Source organism: Anas acuta, chromosome 1 (assembly GCF_963932015.1).
Source record: "Anas acuta chromosome 1, bAnaAcu1.1, whole genome shotgun sequence".
NCBI lineage: Eukaryota > Metazoa > Chordata > Aves > Anseriformes > Anatidae > Anas > Anas acuta.
Genome location: NC_088979.1, coordinates 75,448,512 through 75,474,099, shown reverse-complemented (window position 1 = coordinate 75,474,099; position 25,588 = coordinate 75,448,512). Strand labels below are relative to the sequence as shown.

Sequence of the window (25,588 nt, the reverse complement as noted above, 5' to 3'; positions counted from 1 at the left end):
CTTTCTTTCCCCTTAGTTTTCATTTACAGCCAGTAAAGAATTTGGGTATTGAATTTGGGTATTGTGTTACATTATAGTCTAAAGTGTAATACTTTATCAAGCCCTTCAATACCATTTCCTCCTCCTTGCATTAATAACCAACTTCCTGCAAATAGCTAGTGAAAGCACCATTGTGAATCAATACGTACAGTTTACATATTTCATGCCTCAGCTATTGTGCATGAATTCCAGATGCAGTTTCCTGAAGAACACCTCATCCCCTCCATGGGACGTCAGGGCCATCCTCCCTCCCTCTTCTCCTCCACCCAGGCCGCAATAGGATTCAGTAAACACTTCTGAACGTGTATACAGCTTAATTTTAAAGTGTTTGGTGCCAAACAAAACAAACAGAAACCCAAGGTCTGTTCAACAGAATTATAAAATTCAGGCACGTTTGGGTTATCATAGCTTAGTTAGCGTGAATCGGCTGAACCTTGGCAATGTATTTGAGTGACCGTGTTCACAAGTTCTTACACGGCTCACAGATGAAAGAAGATCAGATGTGTTTGGTGAAGTCTCTGCATTGTTTGGTGAGACAGCTGAAGGAATGACCCTCTCCCAATTGTCTTGCTAGGCATTTATTTTTCTAATGCAGGGAGAGCTAGATAAGGCACTAGCCACTGAAGCAAATAAATGCTAATGCAGGCAGTGAGGAAGAACAGAAACACCAGCAGTGATGATGGGAAGGTAGCAAAAGGAAGGAGGTGACCTGCTCTTGCAGTGCCATTTAACCACTGAGTCAGCCTGGCTGAGCAGTGCACCACCCTCAGTACAGGAGGTTTTAATTTAGACTCTTGTGGTGCTTGCTAAGAGCACATTACTCCCCTTGTGTATGACATTCCAGTTTAAAGTTTGCCTTTTTTTCCCCCAATTTCTGTTACAATGACTTTTTGAAAGTAGAAAGTCGTGGCAGAGTAACTTAATTATACTATTATTAAAGGAAAAAGTACTGCTGTGGACTAAGCTTGTGTCAATGAAGAGTTCCAAAATCTGATTAGGGATTTGTTTTGGTTCCTTTGACACTCTCAGTATTTCTGCTAGCTCTTCTTGTCTCTATTTTTTCCCCTTTAAGCAAAGAGAAAGCACTTGAATAACACTACAGAATGCAGGAATCTGCCGGGAGGGGAACTTCAGCACCAGTAAGCCAGTTTTCTGCAACCTGTATTTCCTGCACTTGCTGCAAGCAAACTCAAGTTCTCGGAACCACCAGTGAAAAACTTTGTAAAAATTTGTCTCCGTGGCTAGAAAACATCCCCAAAGCTTTTACAGTCTCCCTCACCTCAACCTTAGAAAAATATCCGAGGAGAGGAGGCATGTTGAATTCTGCTAAAAGCTTAATAAGAAAAATCCCTCCAAGCACGTTCATAATTGCAATATGCTTCTTGCAACACAAGCTTTTCTTCTCAAACATAACAAATGCATATAAGCATAAAAGCAATAAGCTCTTTCACTGTGCTTGTCCATGCCAGATTTAATGCCTATACCACACCAGCCATTCTCACTGCTGGTCTTTTACAAAAAGTGGCTCTTTTGCCTTGTTTTAGACTCAGTACGTATATTCACCTACCTTAAACACTCACTTAAACAAATCAATGAATTGACAGGGACAGAAAAAAAAAGGGGGGGGTCCTGTTCAAAGCCTCTGTTTTTCAAAAACATTTTTCCTTCCTACCGTGTATTTTTAAGATACTACCTCTTAAGTCAAGTCACCATATAAGAGTCCTTTTATCTTGGCTTAATGCCAGATACACCAAGGTCCCTACCAACGTACCAATTTAGCGTATTCCTGGAAAAAAAACAGTTAATTTTGAACCATCAACATTCCAGGCATTTTGCCCATTCCCATCCTTGCATAACAAGCGCTGAGGAGCTTGCATTCCACACTCGAGTAGGTGGTATCAAATGACTGGTTTCCTAGGTAGGCAGCCTGAGTTGCTGCTTATTTCAGGATTTAAAAATTTCTGATGGAAATTAATATAACAGCTCCTGTTAAGCAGAGAAGCAGGAGGGCACAGATGAGATGACAAAGGTTTAACCTGGTGATCTTAAGTAAACATTGATGTGAAATGGCCAACTTGCCCTGAAATGGCCATACTGAAAGAGCTGGAATGATACACAGTCTGTGATAACACAGACGTAGCATGAGGGTGGAAAACAGGACAACCAATAATTTACCACACAACATCCTAACTACATCATGGGGTGGGAGAAGCACACATTTTCAGAACTTAGAGCATATCTGAGTCATTATACTTCTACGTAGACTATGCTAGTCAAAAGAGAGCAACACTTTTATCATAGGAAATAACACAAGCAGCAAGCTTGAAGTAAAAATCACTTTTTGTGAGATGAAACAACCTCAGCTGTAGGCATTACATTTAAGATGATGCTTAGACTGTTATTCAGATTACAAGCAAGGCAGGTGTCCTGGGGAGAGAAACACTCCAGAAGAATATCAGAGTCCTAATTCATACCCATAAAAGGGACAAACTAAGGGTACCTTACCACCTGGTATTTCGTAACCTACAAGTGTCGGTCTTCCTAGCATAAACAAGTTCTCTGAACTTTGCTTGAATTTTCCAAGCCGAAAAAGAACAACAAGAAAAACAACACTACTCTATATTAGTTGCCTAGAATTCTGGGTGACGTATCAGACACCTCTACAGCTGAAGCCCTTGTTACCTGTGGAATAGGAACATTGAAAATAAACAAAACCAAAACCCAGTTATGGTTTGGAGCAGAACGGTGGCTAAGATTGCACAAATACGCAACCGTAAATCAGCCCAGCTTACTCTTTCGCTTACACAGAACTAGATCCTGGAACACCAGGAGGCTTAAAGTCAGATCCTAACTTCAGCTAACAGGCAATTTCTACCACATGCAACACCAAGAGAAGGTGGTTACAGGGCTGAAGACACACAAAGGGTGTAAGAACTGGGTAATTTCTGGTATTTACAGGCCCTCAAGAGAGTGGATTATAACTTGTACTCAAAGAGGAGAAGGCTAGCGAAAGAGGAAGAAAGAAATGGAAAGAACAAGAAGCTAGGGAACTCAGCCAAAAGCTCACAAAATTTCTCCACTGTGTCTACTTTGGCTGTTCCTGCAAGTATGTGCCACTGTGGCTTTGGCGGACAACATGAGTACACTCTGTAGAATATCCAGTCTTTCTGGCAGCCCGCTTCAATAACAAGGAGGTCTTAAATTGGCTTAAGACACTCATGAAACCTTTTGGAGTCCACTGGCATTTTGCAGATAAAATTAGGTATTCACCTTTCATGCAAAGCCTGTTAAAACCAATGGAGGAGAGGAATTAGAATTTCCTCAATTCGCAAGTCAATTGGTATAATGAAAACTTTAAAGATAAAAAGGAAGCAGAGCCATGCTCTTGAACTAACCCAAAGAGAAAGACAGCTATCTGTTTAAAAAAATGACAATGGGAGATTGGGGATTAGCTGACGTGCCTAAGCCAGATATTTATGGGATATCAAAGAAATTACTTCATCCCTAAATCCGATTTTCAGATTAGCGTAGCAGAATAAAGCACATAAATCCACTGAATTTCACCAGAAATTAGGCAATTAGATTTTGAAACTTGCCTTCACAAGATGTATAATAGGGAAATACTTGACTCTTTTGTTGTATCCAAACTGGAATGTTGCTATCAAAATCCAACCAAAATGTGTTTTATCAATACAAACACAAACTGCACTACCACATTTCATGTGCTAGTGCTTTTAAAGGCACTAAAACTAAATTTTGGTAATTAGACAGCATGCTTGCAGCAAAACGCCTATTCAGCAACTATACTGAAAGAAGCAACATTCTGAAAGGTAATGTGGAAATACAAAGCACGGCTGAACAGGAGGTTTTTTGAAGTCTCTGTCTGCTTTAAATGCCTGAATTGGAAAACAGCATCTTTAAATTCAAAATTATGGTAGGTGTAAAGAAATTTCTTCTTTTGCTCCCAAATTAGATAAATGGAAGGAAGATGCTTGGATGTTTCAGTTCATTCAAGTCAGTTGTCATCAGACTGGATTAAAAAAAAAATGAAAATCACAGTCAGTGCTGGTGCTTGTTGTTGGAGGGATCATTCTTCATCTATTGATTAGTTCACTTTCCAAGGCATGAGGCTCTGCAGCGACAGTTCTCAATCGTTTGCCAATATACTTCACGCAGTCATTACACTGAACTCTACAACTTTGAGTTATCAAAGAAAAACAATTTTCTTTTGATTTCTTTTTCTATGAAACGGTCTATTCAGAAAAGCGCTCGAGGGGGACACTTTCCAGTGTGCAAATGCTTTTCATGAAAGGTAGTCTCACTGAAATAGCAACTGAAACTAAAAACGGTATTTATCCAGGCAGCTCAGGGCTGTCTGTTCAAAAAGACCATCCTCCCTCCGCCTGCTTCTCTGGAGGGCCACACTGACAGATCTGAGAGAAAAAATTTCACGGAAATAAGGTAAAGTTTATTTAAAAATAACAGGGGGGAAGAGAACAGTAAAGAGCAGGAGCTTCTCTGTTCAGCATGACTGGTGAGTTAAAAAGTAGAGTTTACATGCCTCTTCCCAGAGACTGGATCAGACCCAGGATAAAGGACGACTTCCCCAGCGTTTTGAAGATGTCGGAACCCACAGCTCACAACATCTGAAGATACTCATGGGACAAATTAAATTGCAAATTATCCGACTTCCTTCCAGTGGGAAACTGAAGGGGAAAAAAAAGCTCTGTGAATGCCTTAATTTATGCAAAGACCAAACCACTCAGTACTGTTAGAGAAATTTTTGAAGGAGGAATAAAAAAAAATCGGATTATCTTTCTCAAGGGAAGAAAGATATTTGGGGAGTATAAGCCAACTTTTCCACTATCACTGGGCTCATCTCACGAATTCCTCAAGATTGATCATTCAGAAGTCCCAACACTACTTTCTCGCTAAAATGCCATATACACTGTACTTTTATTTATATATTTAAAAAAAAAAAAAAAAAAAAGTCTTCTTGTCCCTTTATGGCAACTGTTCTTCTGGTATCTAAAGCTGTATTATCTTTTATGACAAAAATACAACCCACCACCCCTGAGTTGGTGTTTTGTTTTGTTGTTTTTTTTTCTCCCCTTGATTTCCTTTAAGGGAAGAGATCCACTTCTTTCCTTTGGTGTCCTTTACAGGTCTTCCCTTAAAACTTGGGAATAAGGCAATTTGCTTGTTGTATTGATTTGCTATATGTTTCCACTCTGCTTGACAAGCAAATAGTCATAATATACTGCTTTACAGTTGTGATATACTGTAGCATTTTGATTTTCTACTTCGTAGATTTTAATCCATGGCAGCACATTCCGTCACCCACACTGTGCAGTAACAGTAGATATTTCACCAGCCAAGGCAGAACGAGCACAAAGATATTTAGTAGAGACAAAAGCCCTACAGAAATGCCAGCGAGCTAAGGGGAAGGAATGCATGATAAATGAAGAATGCAACCACAGAGATAACTGGTAGGGGCAATGAGCTTTGTGCAGTTCCACTCAAAAGCTGAAAGCTGATTACTTCCGTACAACATACTGGGCAAAATAAGGCTACTATTTTAAAGGAACTAACATGCTTTTGCTAAATAACAGACCATTGTTGGAGCTGCTATCCCGGGACAGCAAAACTACCCTTACAGCAATTACTATTCTCCATTTGGAAGGTTAGTTACCCAGATTTTCTACACTTAATTAACATCAAAACCCAGATCACTTCTGATGTTCAGAAATACCGCATTCCATGCGTAAACAAATATTCAGCATTTCCAGCTGAGAAGTGTTTCTGCTACTAAAAACAGACACAAAATCAAAACCAAACAAAAAATAACAGAACACACGCAAAACCCCCTCTACTTTATCTTTTCCCTGGACCAACACACAAGAGTTTTGAAAAAGACACAGAAAATGTATGTCGGAAAATCTAATTATAAGCATTTAATATAATCTTTACAGCACCAATAGCTCTGCTAAACTGAACAGTATGAAATAATATCCTATCCTTTTTCCTTCATCGACTGTCATGTACCTCTTTATCACTCAACTATGAAGTACTAAGGGTTAACCTGTGACCAAACAGTACGCTGATGCCTTTTTGTTTTGCCTTTTTTTGCCCCCATTTATTTAACTTTTATTAGGTAATAGCCACTAGTATTATCCACAGGCAGCATTTTACAATACAGACTTTCATTCCAGTTACAAATGCTGAAGAAATTTAGCAGTGTATTTCTAATGTGCTTGCACCAATTTATTTTTTTTCTAAGCCTGTATTGTGTCCAAATGTGGGCAAACTTTCCAAGAAATACAAAATGGCGAATTGCCTATAAAGCTTCCAACCCGTGTCAAGACATATGACAGCATTACGGTTTCCCTCAAAGAAAAAGTCATCATCGTACGAAAAAACAGGCAAGAGCACTGGATTTTATTTTTAACCCTTGTTCGTACAGATGTTGAAAACTGGAAAAAGCAGATAAAATTAAAAAGAAAAAAGCCTAATTTGAAAAAGTAATTAACTAAAAAAAAAACACAAGGTTTTCAAAGTCAACTGTAACAGGATCTTCTACATGCCAAACAATTTTAAGCAGAGGAAGTTCTACCAACACAAATTAAAATAATTATAAATGGTAATTATAAAATTACCATGTTCAAGCTGTCAGCTATACCTAAACTACTGTCCTGAATATATGGAAAATAATTTGAAAGCAGTGAGATTGAAGGAGGGTGCATTAAACGACACTGGTAGGTAATAATTTTAAAATAATGCTTAATCAGAGTAGATTATTTTCACAAAGACATGAAAAAAACTGCAAGACTAACTTTACAAAAGAACTAAATAATTACAATAAGCAACTAGACTGAAGGACTTAGTGAAGAATTAATCAACTTCAAGTTAATTTTAAAACATTTTTGTCATATTTTTCAATCTCCAAATTTATTTTTATGTGCTGTTTTGTTCATCTTTATTCATCTCACTGGAATTTTTTCATTCTTTCTTTACACTTCAGCATATTGAACTTAGAACACAGGTATGCAAAGCTCTGAGCATATTAACAGAGCCTGGCAAGTAAAAACCCAGTGTAAATTTAAAGACTGTTTATATTGAGGTTTGAGAAGAAGGGAAAAAAAGGAAGTAAAACAGCTCAATTAAACTACTGCAGTTTTGTGTTTATACAAGTGTAGTATAGGACTGACATTTAGTTTTTATCTGTGCAAACAAACATAATAAACTTATGATAAAGTCTCATGTTTACCTAAGCTTTTATTATCTCTGAACTTCTCAACAGTAAGCATATTAATCTTCCTAAAGACGTTTCAGCTAGAAGGCTAGTTCTAGTTCTACTTTGAAAACTTTGACAAGAGTAAAAACACCACATTTGTCTTTAATTACCTTTTCTTGGCCTCTTCATATTGCCAGTTCAGTCTTACTTTGTCTACAAGTCTTGTTTTATCATCGAACCCAAACTGTTGCAGAGTTGAAGAGGAAGGATTGGGGAGGAAAGAGAGGGAGACATTAGATTTTTAAAACACTCTCAAAGTAAAGGGATAAATTACTGTCCTACTGGCAACTAAAAATTGACAATGTTTTGAGTAAAAACAATCGATATTAATTTTATGCTTTTTAATATAAAACTGGTTTATTGCTAAAAACATGAAAGATAAATGAGCCCTTTTAATAAATTATGATACGGGAAGTGAAAGGTTAGCAAACAGTATCACTAAGCTTTTCAACTTTTCAATCCTAAAATTCTATAAAGAGTATGCTTTAAGTGTAATATTTTATTACTTAATGTAGCTACTTTATGGATAGTTTAATAAGAAATAATTCAGACTACAGTCCATGTACTGTGACGTGTTACCCAGCACTTAGATCATTAGTGTGATTTAAGCACTATTACAAAAACATTACCTGATCCTTGAATCAGTCAGTCGTAGAAAACGCGTTTATGTTACAACTCCTGCTGTATACAGTCTAGTTTCTACAGCAACTTCTCTTCATCTCTGGGCATCAGTAGCTGCCCTCTCCAGAAGTCTGTGTACAGTCTAATAGTTAAAACCCAAGTCCCTACTTAAGTGCTTTGCTCCACATCTAGATTTCATGCTAGGTATCTGCTGCTTTTGCTCTCTTTATCATCACACATGTAAAAATCTACCTCTTCTTTACTCACATTCCACTACTAATAATTCAGGAAAATAATTAACATCATTATGTAATTTTATTTGCCTTACAAAAAAACACTATACCTGATAAACACAATTTTCAGACTACACTTGGTTCCTCTTCGATGACACTCTATGTGTATTGTGAATGGGAAAATGCTGCTATTTTCCTTTAGGTAATTCATTTTGGAATTAATCACATCCACCACCAGTCTGAAAAATGACATGCCAAAGGCACCATCTACCTAACACACTTAAAGCAAGCCTAGTATTAAATAAGTTTTTGGATGCTTTAAGGAGTAATTTCTTAAAAAAACAGACTTCCTCTTGTGTAGAGGTTCTCTAGAGGCATCCAACGTGGCAACAAGTCATCAGTAAAAGAAGATAATAAAACAAAAACAGGGTGATAAAAGCCTGTATTTAAAAGTTATACAGTTGAATAAAAATTCTAACTGAATGTGTAGTAACATCCAAACAATGGTACTACAAAACTACAAACAGGTTGTCTTCTTGCTCTGTTGTCAATCTCATCCACAGAAGTAAATGTTTTATTGCTTGAGATCAGCTAGGCTGCCACTGGTGATAAGGTAGGCCAAAATTTTAGTATTTGGAGTATACTTTTTCATTCACACAGAACTATTTCTGAAGATTGCTAATAAGATTCTTTCAAATATCCTATACAAAGGCATTATATAGCCTTGCATAATTTATGAGTATGTATGTATGTATATAACATATATAGAGATTATACAAATATATATATATACACTATATATAAAGGAATACTAAGAATGATGAAGTAGATCAAAGTTTTTTAGTTTAAGAAAAATACTTTGGGGCTCAAACAAATACTTCCCTAGGAAAAACAAAAGAAACAGGGGCCTACCTGTCTTTGATACCTCTATGTCTATGAACAATGACAATTGTAAGAAAAACAAGATTAAGAAAAACAAGATTAAAAAAAAAAAAAAGATAAATACTTCCATCTCTACTACCAGAAAACTAATACCTCATGGTGTTGTGCAATCAGGTCTCTACTGCAACTTCAAGCAGGCTAAAGCATTTTCTTCCTTGCTGTGTCACTACACATGTCAGTAAAGCCGAGAGCTAGGGACACGGCCAGAAGAAGTCTGTGGGTGCCTCTGCACGAGCTGTTATTCAAGATGAGCCAGCAGTCACCAAAGAGCTCTGCCAGGCTGGCTGTGTCTAGGACCTGACTGTACCTGTCGCCAGCCTATCCCAATGCTCGAGCAGCAGAATGACACAGCTCACCATTCACCTGCTCTGAAAATGACAAGCAAACGCAAATCCTTCACCACCAGTATTTCCTTGGATTTGCCACGGCTAGCACATCTTGGATTCAAGCAGGAAGTAACAAAGTATCACTACAGTACAAAAGCAGCTTATTTTCTAAAGCAAATGTCTCATGTAGGAATACATACCTCTCCAGTGATGTCAGTCTGAGAACAAGCATCGCAGTGTTGTTGAGGTAAACAGGAATCGCTGAGCGAACTGGAATTGTGCTGGAGATCCTGCAGGGAGTCTGTAATACAACAGCTATTCCTGAATCCATCAGTTAGCTTGGCCAGGCTCTACAAGAGAGGAGTTAAAAAAAATAAATAAACAAACAAACAAATGTAACTGCTTTTGGTAATTCTTTTATTGATTGAAAAAGAGAAATTAATTCTGTTTAGAGAATATACATGTAGGTAGACTACCTAGAAAGACCCGTTTACAGGAACTAATATTTATCATACTCTCAGCTAATCTTAAGCACTTTTGCTTAGAAATAAATACCTCCTTTTAAAAGATACACGTAGATCACTTTTAAAAAATCTGATGTTTACAATTTACTTTAGGTCTATGAAGGTTTTAACTTTTGCATGGCTTACAGTTCTTTGAATCTAGCGACTGGCAGCTTCCAGGTTCGTTGACAGCAAAAACAAATGGGATTCACCTGCCCTTTTGCCATCTTTTGCCCAGGTTACATTCCTTAGCCACTACTGCCATCACATCCAACTTGATGAATACCTTGTATTGATTGTGTTTTTACAACAGCTGATTTCACCCCAGTGCTCCCTTACTCAAGGTTCGCATAGTTGGAGATATTTTACACTTAGGGTTAAGGAAGCGACATCTCTGAAATGTCTAGACAGTGACACAAACTGTGAGGGTAAAGCAGAGATCTCAAACAGCCTTTAAGGCAAAAGGGGAATAAGACAATCACACAAATAACAAGAGCTTGTTTGGCTATCAGAGCTTTGTTGACAGGCTCTTAGAATTCCTTTAATAAAAAGATAAACTTGTTAATGCCGCTTATTTTCTGATTGTGCATTAAAAACTATTTTTCAAAAGTTACTGATAACGTACCATTAAAGACAAAACCACTATTCAGGCTGTCATTTGTGGCTAAGAACCTATACATTTTTCATCAAAAGAACATTAAAAAATACATAAATATAAATCTATTCTGCCCCTCCCCCCACTGTAGAGGAAGGAAACAAACAAATTATATTAAAAATTCCTCCAGATTTTGAAAAACTGTATCTGTTCATAGATGATAAAGCTGTAAAAATGCCCAGGAAAAAAACAAATGAAAAACATCAAAACTGCTCCATTGTCCAAACTACAGAATGAGAGACTAAGCAGAGGCACTGCAGTGCAACACACTGGCCCTCTGGAATCGTGGTGTCTGACAACTGATGATTTGCAACAAGCCCCAGTTACGATGCATATCCAATTACCAGGATGGATCTCAGTCTTCAAAGAGCAGTTTAAAAATGATACCCTGGATAACACAGCAACGCTTCCTTTTCCTACAACAAATTGAACTGGCAGAGTCAGGAAGATTAGCCTGTGTAACAGCAACTGGCTGCTGCTCACAGGAGGCACAAGACCACCTTGAAGACGATGGCAGCTGATTTCAGAGCTCAGGAAGCATCCTTAGGAATTGCATCACGCCTGAAACTAGACAGCAAAAGCGGCGTTTTCTGGTGGCCTCCACTCCCCATTCACACTCTATCCCTTTGTTCTCCTTATGTACTTGTACTTATGTACTTGTTCCCTCATGCCTGCCTCCACTAGAGAGGAAGAAGAGGGAAAATACCCGTCCTGGTAGAGGAAGAAGGAAGGGGTGGGCTCCCTAGGCACATGAGTGAGGGGACTACCCTCCTCCCTGATGACCCCTGAACTCACACATGGTGCCTTCTTCCTACTGGGGAACAACAAGGAGAGCACTAGGGACGTGATACGCATCGGACAACATGTACCATTCCTTCTTCAGTCTCCATCGACCAGTGCTACTGAATCTGAGCAGGGCTGGGCGTTTGTGCTCAGCACTGGCTAGGACTGAGGAGAGTGCAGAGTGATACCAGGCATGCTGATGGTGGGACAAAGCTACAACTACTTGCCTCCAGAAGCTCAGCTTATCCTGAGTTCCCAAAAGAAACCAATTCTTCTGCTACCTCCCAAGTGAACTGTGCTACCTAAGCATGAAGGACAAATAAAACTATTTGTTCTCCATCCTGAGGAACCCAAATACAGTTTTGAGCTATGCTACTGAGAAATCCCTAGCCAGTGTCCCTTTATCTCAGAAGACTTGCTGCAAGATGAACTGCTCTACAAAGCAGAAAGAAGAAAATCAGAGTGTCTGCCATTTTAAGGCAACTGAAAATTGGCATCCCATCCAATGTTCCTCTTCAAAACTCACTGGCAATCACCCATTCCTGGCAACCTCCTGCAGTACAAGAGGATCAAGACGGTCCCTAACAGATTTATAAGATGGAAATAATCATTACAAATTGTAGCTACACAAACATCAAATGTCTAAGATCTCCTTTTCCCAGTAAAGCAACGCCAACCTCATGAACACCGGGGATTCAGAAAGCCTTAAGTTTCTCCCAAACAAACCACGTCCCCTCTGGCACCTTTGGCTAACTTGCATTATGTTACAGACATATTTATCGTATTACCAGCACCAAAGGTCCTGGTTCCAGAACTTATATCTAATTTTTTGCCCATGTTTTAGCTTCTTCATGCACTACAGCTGTGCTCCAATCCCTGCCAGCCTCTCCCTGGCAGGTAGTGAAGGACTGCCTGGATGCTGGCCAGATTTCCTATCTGGGCAGCTGCTGAATGCTGGATACTACTTAAAAATGAGGCAGGTGGCAATCACCCCAACCTACATGCAATCTAACCTACATGCATAGGTGACTGTGCTCTAGGGTAAGCATAGAAGTCCTTTGAGCGTTCTAGTTGGATGAGCAAAAGCACACCCTCCAGCAATCGTAACACAGAGAATTACAACCTGAATTAGCAGTCTTTTAGGATAGAAACAATTTACATCAACTGCTTGATCATCCCCAGCTATATGGGAGAACCTCTCTTTCATCCAGGGTTTAAGGATTGTTTATGGCAATCCTGGAGAAACTGCCAGATGAGCCTAGCATATGGATGTGAAGTTGCAGGCACACCAAAGTCTACCTAAAAAGAGAGAAATGGGCACTGTCATTTCATCGTTGATCTGTTGCTACCTGATTTGGGAGCTCTCTGCCACAAAATTTCAGTGCAGTTCTCATCTAAACTGTTTAGCCTATTTAAATGGTAAGGAAGGAAAAAAATAGTAATAAAAAAGCCAACTCCAATGCTTCTAAGGAGAGAATATTTTTAAAGGATATGCACATACTGGAACAGAAACTAAAGCACAAAGGGTATTGGGGAGAGGGACAAGATACACACAGACATACTTGGGAACTTAAGCATGTACTTTGCTTACTCCATCTTATATAAAAAGTTTGTCCACTTTTTCGGAGCTGTGAGACTGCATATTTGATGTTATTTGTAACCACAGCACCCAGTTTAAATCTGACCACCTTCTCCTTCCCCTGTCAGCCTTCTCTCCCACACAACTCAATCTAATTATCATATTTCTACGACAGCTACAATTTTCCAAGCACCTACACAAGACTGAGTCACTTCTGCTAAGTTTAGTTCTGTTGCTTACACTGGCCAGATTTAAATTAAGAAGTAGTATGAAATTTTCTATTTCCTTTCTCTGAAATAAATTCCCATCTGTTTACACAATACTTCCAAATCCTCTATAAACAGCTTTCAAAACAGAAAGTTTTCCGTAGGAAAGCTTGTCTTAACCAACAATAGCTTTTTAAATGTAGCACTTTTAAGGACAAATCAATTTAAATATCTATAGGGCAAAGAAAAGATCAAATTCTCAACTCATTACAAAGATATTTAAAACAGACTTTCACTTGTTTAACTAAGCTAAACAAACCCATAACAATTACCTTCAAATAATAATAAATAAAAAGGCAAAGCACCATGAAATTTGGTAACAACAAAACATCAATGAAATAACATTTTTTTTCTTTTGTCAAGACTAAGAAAAAATATCAGGTAGAAGCTGGGGATTTTAGGCAGAGCACAATAAGTTGGTAGACATAGACAACTTTGACAACTGTTGACCTTATAGACTGACATTTGATGCCTTGCTACAATTGCAAGAGAACATGCAGAACTGGTAGGCGTGTGTGAAAATTATTTTATAGATTCTCCTGGACTACTTGCCTATTACTGTCTGCTACCACAACAGATTGGTGTTTGCTGTGGTTAAAAAAAAAAAATAGTATCTCCTACACTACTAGTTCCTAGATGTCAAATAGGTTCACAAATAAAGATCACAACACTCTTCATTTTTGGTTATGTCTCGTGTGACCTCTACATTTTGGTGTTGCCAGCATTGTCCAGTCTATGATGCTAAGCTTGATCCTAGGTCCTCCACATCTTTCAATACTATATTTAAAGACACTGCGATGGCACTTCAAGTTCATCTAAAAGCTGTGATTTTCAAGGCATCTCAATGTTTACTGCTGGATATAGTGCCACCAAGGACTGAAAATCTATGGGGAAAAATAACAACACTATTGGGAGAGTCGAAACAAGGCCAGTAGTTATGTTGCTCCAGGATCTCACACAGAAGTCTTTAAATTACCAGTTAATTTCCTAAAATGTGCGTCAGAGCATCCACGAAGAACTGCCTTTCTAATCATTTCTTGCTAGCTAGGCATGTGGAAGACTTGAGAATTACTTTAAAACCTGGCCAACACAAAATATCGAATATGTTAAAAGCTGCCAAGGCAGAAACTTTTAATAGTGACTTAAGTGTTCTGTCTACTTGAACAAGGATTTGTGGTCCATCAGCTGACCTTTGGGTAATGCTTTGGAGACTGAATAATTGTATAACTATGGAAATTCATTATATGCAGATTACAAGCTACCCACAGAATTTAACAACAAAAAATTACCAGCAAAACACTACTGCAGAGAAATATGAAGAAAGAAAAAAAAAAAAAAAAACACTTGAATGGCAATTATAGTTTAGTGCAGTCTCAAAGACTTAGCTAATGAAAATGTGTTTTTTCCATAAAGCAGTTTCAAGACTAGGTGAAGAGAATGGTTCTTGCCATCCTTCTGTACCCAGAGCATATTTCAAAAAGTATACAACAAAGTTCCTGCAGTAGCAAAGGATCACGGCTCTTAAGTCAAGCTCCTTTCACATTGATAATGCATACACAGCAGGTGAGAACTCAGAACAGGATACAAAATCTACTCAAAAGCTGTATTGCATGCAGCAATACCTGGGCATGCATCTCCCCTTAATCCTAGTGCTTGGATTTTAAAACATGATTTAAAGCTTGCAGGATGGTGTATATATACACTACATTTGATCACATGCTTTGAGGATTTTGTGAGGACACTTGAAAGTAATCTGTGTCTTGATGTCCTACTTGTATAGGAGGAGCAACTGGGGAAAAAAAGGGAGAACTACCAAACTGTAGTATAATAACATCCAATTTTGTGAGATGCTTATAAAAGGAAAAACATTATAAAAGAGATAATAAACATTTTAGCAAAAGAATTCTCAGTCTTCGCTCATTATGCAGAACACAAGGGGACATTAAACAAAATGAAAAAACAATACAGTTAAATATATTTTGTTTGGTTGTGTTTGTTTTTTGTTTGTTTGTTTTTTAAATGCAGGATAACTATTCCATAGGAGTGTTTGATATAGTTAGCAGCAATGGGAAGCTAAATTAAATAAAAACACTGATCCAAATGTAAGGGTAGTACTTTATCTAAGACAAAAAATATGAAATCGTCACGTGAAGTCTCATGTTCACAGTATAGATAATGACTACTTCTTATGAAATGTCTGCTACAGGCAATTATCGAACAGAAAAATCAGATTATTCCCCTCCCCCTTGCTTATTTAAACCTGGTAATCCCAATGCAATCACAAACAACAAAATGAAGATAGGCTGTACATTTGAGCAGCTATTTGTTCAGTAGAATATATATATATATATTTTTTTACCTGCATAAGTTCCTGCCTCTCTTTTTCACCTGTGCATATAGCTTTCTTTATGGTTCGAAGCTCGCTCATTATAGCCTGTGCTTCATCCAGTCTATAATTTGTATGAGCACTTGACATCTTACGATCAATCCTGTTGAAAAGATGAAGACAGGTTCAGTAATTTTTACACAATAAGAAATACCATAAATGCTGTAATGCTCTTGTTTGTTCACGTACCACTTTATTTCCACGAATAAAATGACACTCTACAGGGAATCAGAACACCGTTCAGCATCCAGTACATTCAAAAGGTAAAACAATGCAGAACCCCTGTTCTGCCGAACCAACAAATTCCACGTCTTTGATGTCCCCTACTACAGAGTTTACTCACAAAAGCAATGTCTGTGGGTTACTTTATGCAACAAAAGTAAAATCAACCTAAAACTAACCTATAAAGTAACAAGACATTAGCAGCCTAGCCATCACATTTCTAATGCGTCACTACACATTGCAACATCTCTTCCAGGACATTGTCTGATCTTGTTTTAGAAGTTTACAATGAAGGCATTCTGTTTGTTGGGTGCTGGTTTTTGGTAAGTGTTTTTGTTCGTTTGTTTGTTTTTTGTATTTTTAAAATAAATTTTAAATTCTGAAAACTGTATTGTAAATACTTTCCTGCCATCATTTGCATCTTTAAGTATCTTTCCTAGACAATATCATCTTCCTGCACTGGGGTACGGGAAGGTACACAGGGACCATCCCAGAAGATTTCAAATGCAATGTGAACTACCCATAGTTCTTCCTTTGGATTCCATAGAACACCAAAATGATAACGTGAGTGCAAATGTGAGTGCAAGTTCATTCACAGCTTAAACTATTCAAAAATTTTGTTACCCTCCTCACTATGTTCTGCCAGAGAAACAAAAACACTAAAAATCCACTTATAGCCACTTGTGTTAAAATCAAAATATTAAAATTATAATAAGAAAAAACAAAAGGCTTGAATGAAACTCCAGTGGTTTTATTGTGCAGCTCACAACTTTCAGGAGTGCAGATTGGGTTTCTACAGTTTGGGTTTGTTTGTTTTCTTCTGACAACTCCTGATTTTGTCAAAATGCAAAGTAAGTCTGAACCTCAGCTTTCTGCTTAAGCACAATTCTCCTCATGTTGCATACAAAAATATGTAAGCTTTTATAATTTGTTTCAAAAAACAGAAAGAACTTAAAGTTTGGATTAAACTTTTTTTTTTTTCAGATGGTTACTTGACTCTTCACTCATTTCCAGTTAAAGTCCTGAAAAGATTAGATAAAACAACTAATCCAATTCACTAAAAGTTTCATGAAAATGATAACTTGGTTTTATCTGACAGTTAGATTAATTTTAAGAACATAGATTCCACCCAAATATTAGACCAGAAAATGCCTCCTACACAACCGTTCATTATACTGTTTGCCAGGTACAAGGTGGTATTACAGGAAAAGGAAATTATTTAATTTCAACCAGATTTTTGTCCAGTTAGCCACAAATTCATGTTCCTGGACGTCACTTTGGAGCCCAACTTATGAACTGGTATTTGTTTAAGTAAAGAATCAGATAATATTCTACTGCCAGAAATATCTGAACTTAAATCAGTACTGCTGTCAATCCAAACCGGCTTAAGTATCTTACAAAACTACTGCTTATTCATTGTCTGTTAGTTTTTAATTCCTTTCATAAATCTCTAGTTTTGAAAGCCACCACATTGACCAGAATCTTCCATTTATTAATGGAAAACAGCGTGATGCAAAAACAGATTAGCCCTTTATATGAACAGGAAGAACATTCAAGTAATACTCAACCCATGACTGAAATACACATTTTCTGAGGAAGATGTTTCCAGGATATGTAAGCTATTAACACACTCGCAATAGCTTTGGTCCTACATGGCAGTCTCAGCGTTCCTCTATTTTCCACCACGTCTTTCAAATACCTAAGACTCCCCCCCAAAGCATAGGTCTGTAGTTGAGTTAAAGCCTAATTTTAAAGCTTTTGTCAGGTCTTATATCCTCTAAGCTAGTCTGCAGCTATAAACTGTTTAGTCAGCCCTAATTCCCCAACTCTCCTCACTTCTCTGAGCGGTCCCTGTGCTCTCACAGCCAACTGGCTGGGTTTTCATTTCCTTTCCTGCTAAACGCCTTCTTCCTCCAAAATTCCTGCCGACACGCAACAGGGTCACTGAAAACACAGGAGAGAAGGAGTTGCTCCTCATTCCCAGTCCCCGCCAGGCCAGGTGAAGGGATTTGTTCCAGGTAAGGCTCATTTTTACCGCTCTAGCCTTGGGCCTCAACAGGACTAGCTGTGCCTCAGGGCAAAGACACCCCTGGGGACCAAGGAGCAGGGAAGGCTGTCACGCAGGGTGGGATCCCAGCAGGCTTGAAATGCCTCCAGAAAGCCTGCAGTGGGCAAAAGCAGACCATAATGTTCAAAGGCTTATGACAACACTGCCGAATTTGGACGAAAATGGTGAAAATATAGACCTAACAAAATGCTGCACACTACAAAATTTGGAATTCTGATTGTATTGGAGCTGCAGAGAGACTAAAAACCTGCAATCCCCTCTCATCCCCACAAAACTAATTTTTTCCTCTACTATTTTTTTTTTTTAATTCTCAGAAATGGCTAGGCAATTTTACTAAAATTAAAAAGAAAAGATGACAACCTAGTCCAAGGCAGATAACGTACGTGGAAAATTTCAATGCAGAAGATTTGCTTTTAACCAAGGAACCGGAATCTGAGAGCACTGTGAAGCAGTGGAAACACCAAGCACCCTAACCACCCCCACCAAAAAATGGGGCTCTTCTTCTCCAAGGGCTGGGCCCAGCAGTGGCTGAACACGGGGCCGTGCAGGTTCTGGTCCCTGCTCCCACGCTATTCTGTCCAGAGATTCAAGGCAAGCGTTCGGCCAGATGTAAAGCCTGAAGTGTGACAACTCCCAATATTGTTCTTGGCATGTACTTAAAATAAAATGAAGAACATGGCTTTTTAAACATCTGACCAGGATGCATGCCAGTCTCAGTTTGGCAGTTACTTGAAGATTTGACCTAGCACAAGAAGGAACAAAAATTAGGCAGACAAAAAATTTAGAAAAGGTAACAAAAGAGGGAAATGCCTGAAATGCAAGAATCTTAAAAAAAAAAAAAAAAAAAAAGAAAAAAAAAAAAAAGAAAAAAAAAGAAAAAAAAACCTTTTAATTTAGAGAAGGAACAGCAAGTTTCTTTTCAGACAATGCACTTGTTTTGTGGATATACAAGCAGCAAAATACTTTAGCTTCAGTACTTGACTGGAGAGACTCTTCCCCAGACAAGTAAGAGAGCAAGAGAAATGGGGGAGTGAAGGCTCAGGGACAACCCAGAGCACAGTCAGATTTTTGGCATGGACTGACCACCGACGCAGTCTGCCTCTCCGCTGCCTACACAAGGAGGCCAGAAGAGCTTCTCTCTTCAGTTGTTAGACAGCATGAGTACTCTCCAAATTGGCTCACTTCCTAGTAGAAGCAAAATATTCAAAAGAAAGCACGTACCTTACCAGAAAGGCAACTGATTAATTACTTTAAAAATAAAAAAAGTCCAGAAGTCACTGCAGAGAGCAGAACTCAGCAGGGCACAAGCACCAACTGCAGTTCACTGCAATACAGGCTAACACCCAGCCAAATGCTCTCACCGGCTGCAGCGAACGATGACTGCCACCCTGTACACCCACAGAGAGCGACTGCAGCAATGAGAGGCTCTGAAGCACTGAGCTGTCATCCCTGAACATTTAAACCAGCTGATTACGTTTACCACTGACCGATGTGATACACACAGCTCGATTTAAAACAATTCCTCTCTTGAGAGTCTCTCCTGTACCCCCGTCCTGTATTCCAGGCAACTTAGCTTGGGCTAAAATCAAAGGAACACTTGCACTCATAATCATTTGCAGACTTTATTTTTCAAAAAGTTGCACTGCTTTGCTGGACAGTCTTAGATTAATTATATTAATTAAAACAATCTTCAATTTCAATTGGCCTTCAAATACTTTCATCTCCCTCATCAAGTGGTTTGTCCTTTTATAAAAAACTGAACCTACGCCCTTAAAAAAAAAACAGTAATCATGTGGAGGAAAATAAAGTAGAACAGGCAAGGCAATTCTAACTGAAATAAAGAAAATATGACTAAGAATCTTAAGATGATTTTTTTTTTTGTTCTGTTACCACTTAATTATGTTACTATCCTGAAATGTTGACCATACTTAGAATATTTGCTGTTTCAATATACAGAAGGCTTTGTTTTACAAATTTGCAGTTAACATCATATATTAACAACTCTCCTGCAACTAAGTGTAAATGCTTTTTGTAGTCAATAAACTATATTTATGCCAGAGAATGATTATATCTGCCAATGAAGGATTTTGGTCAAACTTTTTTTCTCTGAAGCTTTTAAAATGCATTACAAAACAGAAGAACCTTGTAAGATTAGAAAACATGAAATGCATAGGCTATTCCCTCTCCTTTAAATTTAGAATCTGAGCACCTCCCTTTATATAGTTTTATTAACAAAATACCATGTTTGATTAATTCAGTCTAAGCTGGAAAATCAGGAACCTAATTGCTCCGGGACCTCCGGAGCTTTGCCAGGATTCCTGAAGTGAAAGTGCGTGCCCATGCTTTGTAGCACCAACACAATAAATCCACAGCTTCAAACTATTTCCACAGATAGTGTACTTACACTGCAAAATGCATTAGACGTGCAATGGTTCCAACATTTTCAAGAAGCGCCTGCATTAGGCAGTTTGTTCACATGCATGCTGAAACAGCACAAATGGCCAAGATTTCTAAATATACGGCCACACGTCCAAAGCAAATCCAGGAGTTGTTCAACACAGAGCCTAGCCTCTCAGCTTGTTGAACAGATCTGGAAGTCACAGCACCATGTGTTTACCTGCCATCTTTCCCATGGCCTGGCAACCTCTCTCCCTATCACACTGGGCTTCCCATGTATGTGCTATGTGTGTAGGTGACTAAGCAGCGCACAGATGGAAGTCACTCGGTTCCCATCTGATGGGCTGCAGGAAGAGTGGCAGGGAGAGGGTTACCACAACAGTCCTCAACCTTTGCCACCGGTAAATGTGAGGGAAACAGAGCGCAGGCTGTCTAAGGGTCCCAGGAGCAGCGGCAAATTACCCTGAGCTACCTCTCCTGCCAGGGAGGAGACAAGGGGTCACATCTACATACAGTCATTCTGCACACATGCAACAAAACCCTGGGTCTCACGGAGCATACTGCACATGCACACACCAGCATGCAGAACTGGAAGGTCTGACTACCAAGGTAAAAGGAAAAAGAGGCATTCAAGCCTTCCTCCCAGGAGAAATACACTGCCCAGACAGAAAGCCTAGGTACTGCTCACAGAAAGGCTACTCCTCTGCATGGTGTTTCTCACTGTGCTGCAGACAGAGATATCTTCGGATATGTCCAGAGAACATTTTATAAATCTGACTCTACCTGCACAAAATTTTCTGCCAGAGTTATAAGACAGTGCCTACAAAATTGTTTTGCATGTGGATCCATGAAATCACCTTTTGAACTAGTTTTGCCCAATCCTTCTTCCATCGTTTCACACTGTTCTCAACCTGCAACACTATCACAGCAGAAACTCTGAAGCAAAGCAATTAGAAGGTTTCAAATTTTTTTTTGGCAATAGTTTTCTAAGCAAGTCATTCCAAGATGAATAAAGGAAAGGAAAAAATACCATCCTCCCACAAACCCTTAACTTACTCTTGCAGAGTTTCCACTCCTTTCTCCTTATATTGCAGCTCCTGCTTCATCTGTGCCAATTCTCGTTTTAGCCTAGAAAGCTGAATATATCAAAATAATTTAAAGTAACAGTATGTAACAGGAACTGACATTATAAAAAATAACTATGTCCGATGCAAAATTTTAAGTTGTGTTTTGTTTGTGTTTGGTTTTTTATTTTTTTTTAATGGAAGTGATAATCTAAGGGCTGTTGCTGTTTTCTTTAAAATTTTCACAAAAAAGTAACAGACCTTCTGAAAAATAATACAACCCAATCAAACTGCGGTCACATCTTTCAGAGTATTGATTTCCTCATCTGTTCTAATGGTCTTCTGCCTCCAATAGATTATGCCAACAGCTAACAAGTTTCAGTCCCAATTTTTCTTCTTCCCTTGCAGCAAACAAACACCTCTTAGCTCTTTAGTCAAAAAATAATAATATTAAAACACATTCAATGTGTTGAATAAAATCACTGGCAGCAGAATTGGTCTCTCTTCCAGAAATGGCAGCCTGATTTCCTATGGTTATTTTCATATTGTCCTGCCTTCTGCCCCCTCCAGCTAGTGTGCATAAATGGAAAGTAAAAGAGAAGCACTGTCTAAAGAACTATCCACAAACACTTTACACTGCACATTTTATTCTACTTATTCTATTACCTGAAGCAATCATGAAAACAAATACATGCATTCAGTGGAACAGATTGTCCTACGCACTTGGGATATCATTTTATTTTAAGATGCAGAAACAGAGGGAAGTAGTCATAAGTGAAGATCTTGTTTGTTTTCTTTAAATATTATTTAAACAAATAAGGCTTATTTTCTTGTTTAGAATATGCTGACATGTAGGCTACGTAAAACAAGCAAACACTAGTCAGCATGTAGTAAACATATACAGATAGAATAAATGCCTTTGAAGGGTGGTGAACAGGATTTATTTTCAGAGGCGCTCATGTGGAAAGTGGTCACTACAACAAAAACGGAACACTATCCTGCAAAGATCAGTATTTTATTGATTTTTTTTAGGCTTACATGGCACACTAAATTCCATTTTAGTGATTAATAAAGAGAAATGTACAATTTAGAAAACATGTCCTAAAGCTTAATGTTATAACTGCCTTATTTTTTTTTATTTTTTTATTTTTTTAAACAGTTGACTACTGTATCAATTTGCTTTAAACAGACAGAGTTCAACTGTTTGCAGCATGGGAGAAATTTGAGAAGTCAGCTATTCTTTCTTCAGACAAGACAGTACCAAAAGTATGGTTCTAGTCATTTTTATTTATTTTAATTAGAAATAAAACATTTTAATTACAGAACCACCTATCACTACAAAAAGGTTTGCACTTCTTCCCCACCCCGTCCCCAAAGAGCTCTGGTCAAAAATTAGCTAAAACATTTCTATTTTGCCAGCATGTCTACTGAATTGTTAACAGACTTCCAAACAAATAGCTAAATCATCTTCAACGACATCCATGGAACCCCACTGAAAATGGGTAAATGGGAAAATATGAAGACAGTGGGTTTGAACTGCACTCAATCAAGGAAAAATTTGGCTGCAGAGCATTTACTACTTGCAGCAGTTTGCACAGAGAAAGTAATTTCTGAAAGCCTGGCTGAGTTTGTTTCTGACATCCATGACAAAATCTTGACGCTTGTAACATGGAAAAAGCATTACTTTACAAGTCACTGAAATGCAATAAATACAGACTCATTTTAATGAAACAATAAGTCAGAGTAGAAAAGCATTTTTTATACTTTTTTCCAAAAATGCATGCAACACCCAGTGTAAATGTTAAGCAAAAGCAGGTAGTCCCCCTCCCTTCCCCATGCCTAATTCATATTTTTACAAAATTAAAAAAGGTTACTCACTCTGTCACGACGGCTGGCTATTTCTGCTTTAATCTGATATGGGTCATACTTGGTATTAGTTGAAAATCCAGAAAATGCTAAACAGATGGAAAACAGCATTTTATATATTTTTTCTTAACATAGTTGTTAAGATGTAGCAGTGTTTACTAGACCACTGCATCCATTCCTTGCACTACAAGTCATTAGCTTTTAGAATAATCCTCCCTGCTAAAGTGCAACGGAAGAATTATCTTTGGCCTGCCTGATTTTTTGTCCTGGACAGAAAATAAATATATTGTTTATAGCAGCATTGTATGTTGCTAAAAAGCCAGTAACTTTGACTAAAAGATGATAGCATTTACCTATACAAACGATTTGTGTAACATTAACAATTGTTAATTGTTTTCTTGGTACACTGCCACACCATTACAATAGGGACTGAAGTCACAAAACTACTGGCAGGACAAAATGCCATCAGTGAAAGGGAGACATTGCTAAACCAATGGTGTGGGGAACAGAGACACAGCTCCACCTCTGGCAGGCGAGCTCTTCATACAGCAACATATCTGTAGAGCCAGGCAACAATTTCAAGCCATGACATTACCAGCTAAACCTTAGACAGATAAAGTAAAGGTCCTGGAGAACAGGCTGGACAAGACTAACTGTGATTTACTGAGCGAGCCATTCATAGCTGCACTGGCCCACTGAAAAATGCCCGGTATGCGAGTGGATCAGGTTGTGCTGTTAGACCTACCATCCTTTTGTAGAGCTGAAGGCTGCTGCTTTGAAACCCATATCCATGTCTGCGTTTCACTGAGCCTTTCCACTCTCAAAAGAATACCGCAACACCAAGGTCATGTCAAGCGTGCAGAAACTTGCCAAAATGAGTAGTCATGCCTGGGCTAATTCTTTAAATCCAGGATTTTCTATGGATTATTTTTACATTTTTTTAACAGTGCTGATCGCAACTGAGTCACAAAACTGCTGCATGGGCACCTCCCTGCCAACCCACGACTGCTGAGCTCACGCTGCCTCCCACTCATGAGCACACTGTACTGAGGCAATAGCAGCATCCCCAAGAAAAGAGAAAGAAAACAATTTGTGTACTTTTACATTTTTAATGCAACAGATTGAAACAACTGATGGTGAAGGCATGAACGTTCACAATATGAGTGCCCACCTTTTGGCTATCTAATTAGAAGTCAGAGATTTCTGCACAATAAATAGAGAAGCAAGCATCCCAGAGTGCAGGGGAGTGGCTGAATTAAGAAAAACAAATGTAGAAGCCTTGGGGAATCTCATGTAGACAGCATGAATAATCCCCAAAGGGATTAAAATAAATAAATAAATAAATAAAGACTGCGGTCAAAAAAAAAAAACAACATGATGCGCTGAATCATCAATCCACCCATTTTCCCCAAAGAGATGCATATGACCTCAAAGCAATATAAAATAAATTAATGCATCTGTAGAAGATTAAAATATCTTTTCACTTTAAAACAAGTGAAAGGTTTTATTTAAATGATTCTTACAGTATCTTGTTATCGATTTCACAGATACACATACAAACACTACCAGAAGACTTAGAAGCACAAGTCAACACGTTTGCACTCATGCTACAGATAAATTCCAGTTTAGTCATTTTCAGTCAATCTTGTTGGTGTTTCAAATTTTTTCGTAAGAGCTATAAAAATATGAGAAAAAAAAATTCTAGTATATTACCTTCTTCAAAAGCATCTTCTTCCTGTATAGTCACCCAAAATAATTCAACAAAATACCAATCTGAACTGTTGTCAATTTTTAAAAAACAAAAAACCCAAGCTTCTAGAACAGTATTGCAATAAATTTAGATTTAATAATCTGAAATACTGAAATCACAATCTTTTTATCCCACTCCAAGTCTTTTAATAATAAGTTCTTTGAATGATATTTTCTTTTTTAATGAAAAATGTCTTAAGAAGAAAAAAATATTTTCTTAATAATTCTTAAGAAACTTCCATATAAAAGGGAGAAATACGACCAGTCATACCTGTCATGTCAGAAACTAAATCATAGAAGTACGTATATTTAAAACTAAATAAACTGATGAGATAATTCAGTTCAACAGTAAAAGAACTCTTGGTAAAGACTGGTCAAGACCATCTGGGACATCTCAGGTTTATAACCATCTTTTACTTAGTTTTAATGTGTACAAATGAATTACCTGGGATTAATAAATAATGTTGTATCACAATCTAAACACTTGTATCCAGATGCCTGCTTTAAACCCTCATGGTCAGGTTTCTTAAACTTTTTCAGAAAGGGGTAAGCAGAGGTTCCCATATTTACCAAGGATTTGGCATTTACCAGCAAA

The 25,588-nt window shown here is 38.0% G+C and overlaps 1 protein-coding gene across 3 annotated transcripts in view; it reads right to left on the bottom strand.

The window, feature by feature from the left end:
* WWC3 (WWC family member 3) overlaps nt 1-25,588 on the bottom strand; it is a 99,646-nt gene that overhangs the window by 30,428 nt on the left and 43,630 nt on the right. For all 3 annotated transcript variants that reach the window (XM_068682733.1, XM_068682713.1, XM_068682722.1), the window contains exons 4-8: nt 23,257-23,333; nt 21,371-21,450; nt 15,601-15,730; nt 9,656-9,805; nt 7,444-7,517 (exon numbers count right to left, since the gene is read on the bottom strand). In XM_068682733.1, coding sequence (XP_068538834.1) covers nt 7,444-7,517; nt 9,656-9,805; nt 15,601-15,730; nt 21,371-21,450; nt 23,257-23,333 — 511 coding nt within the window. The remainder of the gene's footprint in view (nt 1-7,443; nt 7,518-9,655; nt 9,806-15,600; nt 15,731-21,370; nt 21,451-23,256; nt 23,334-25,588) is intronic.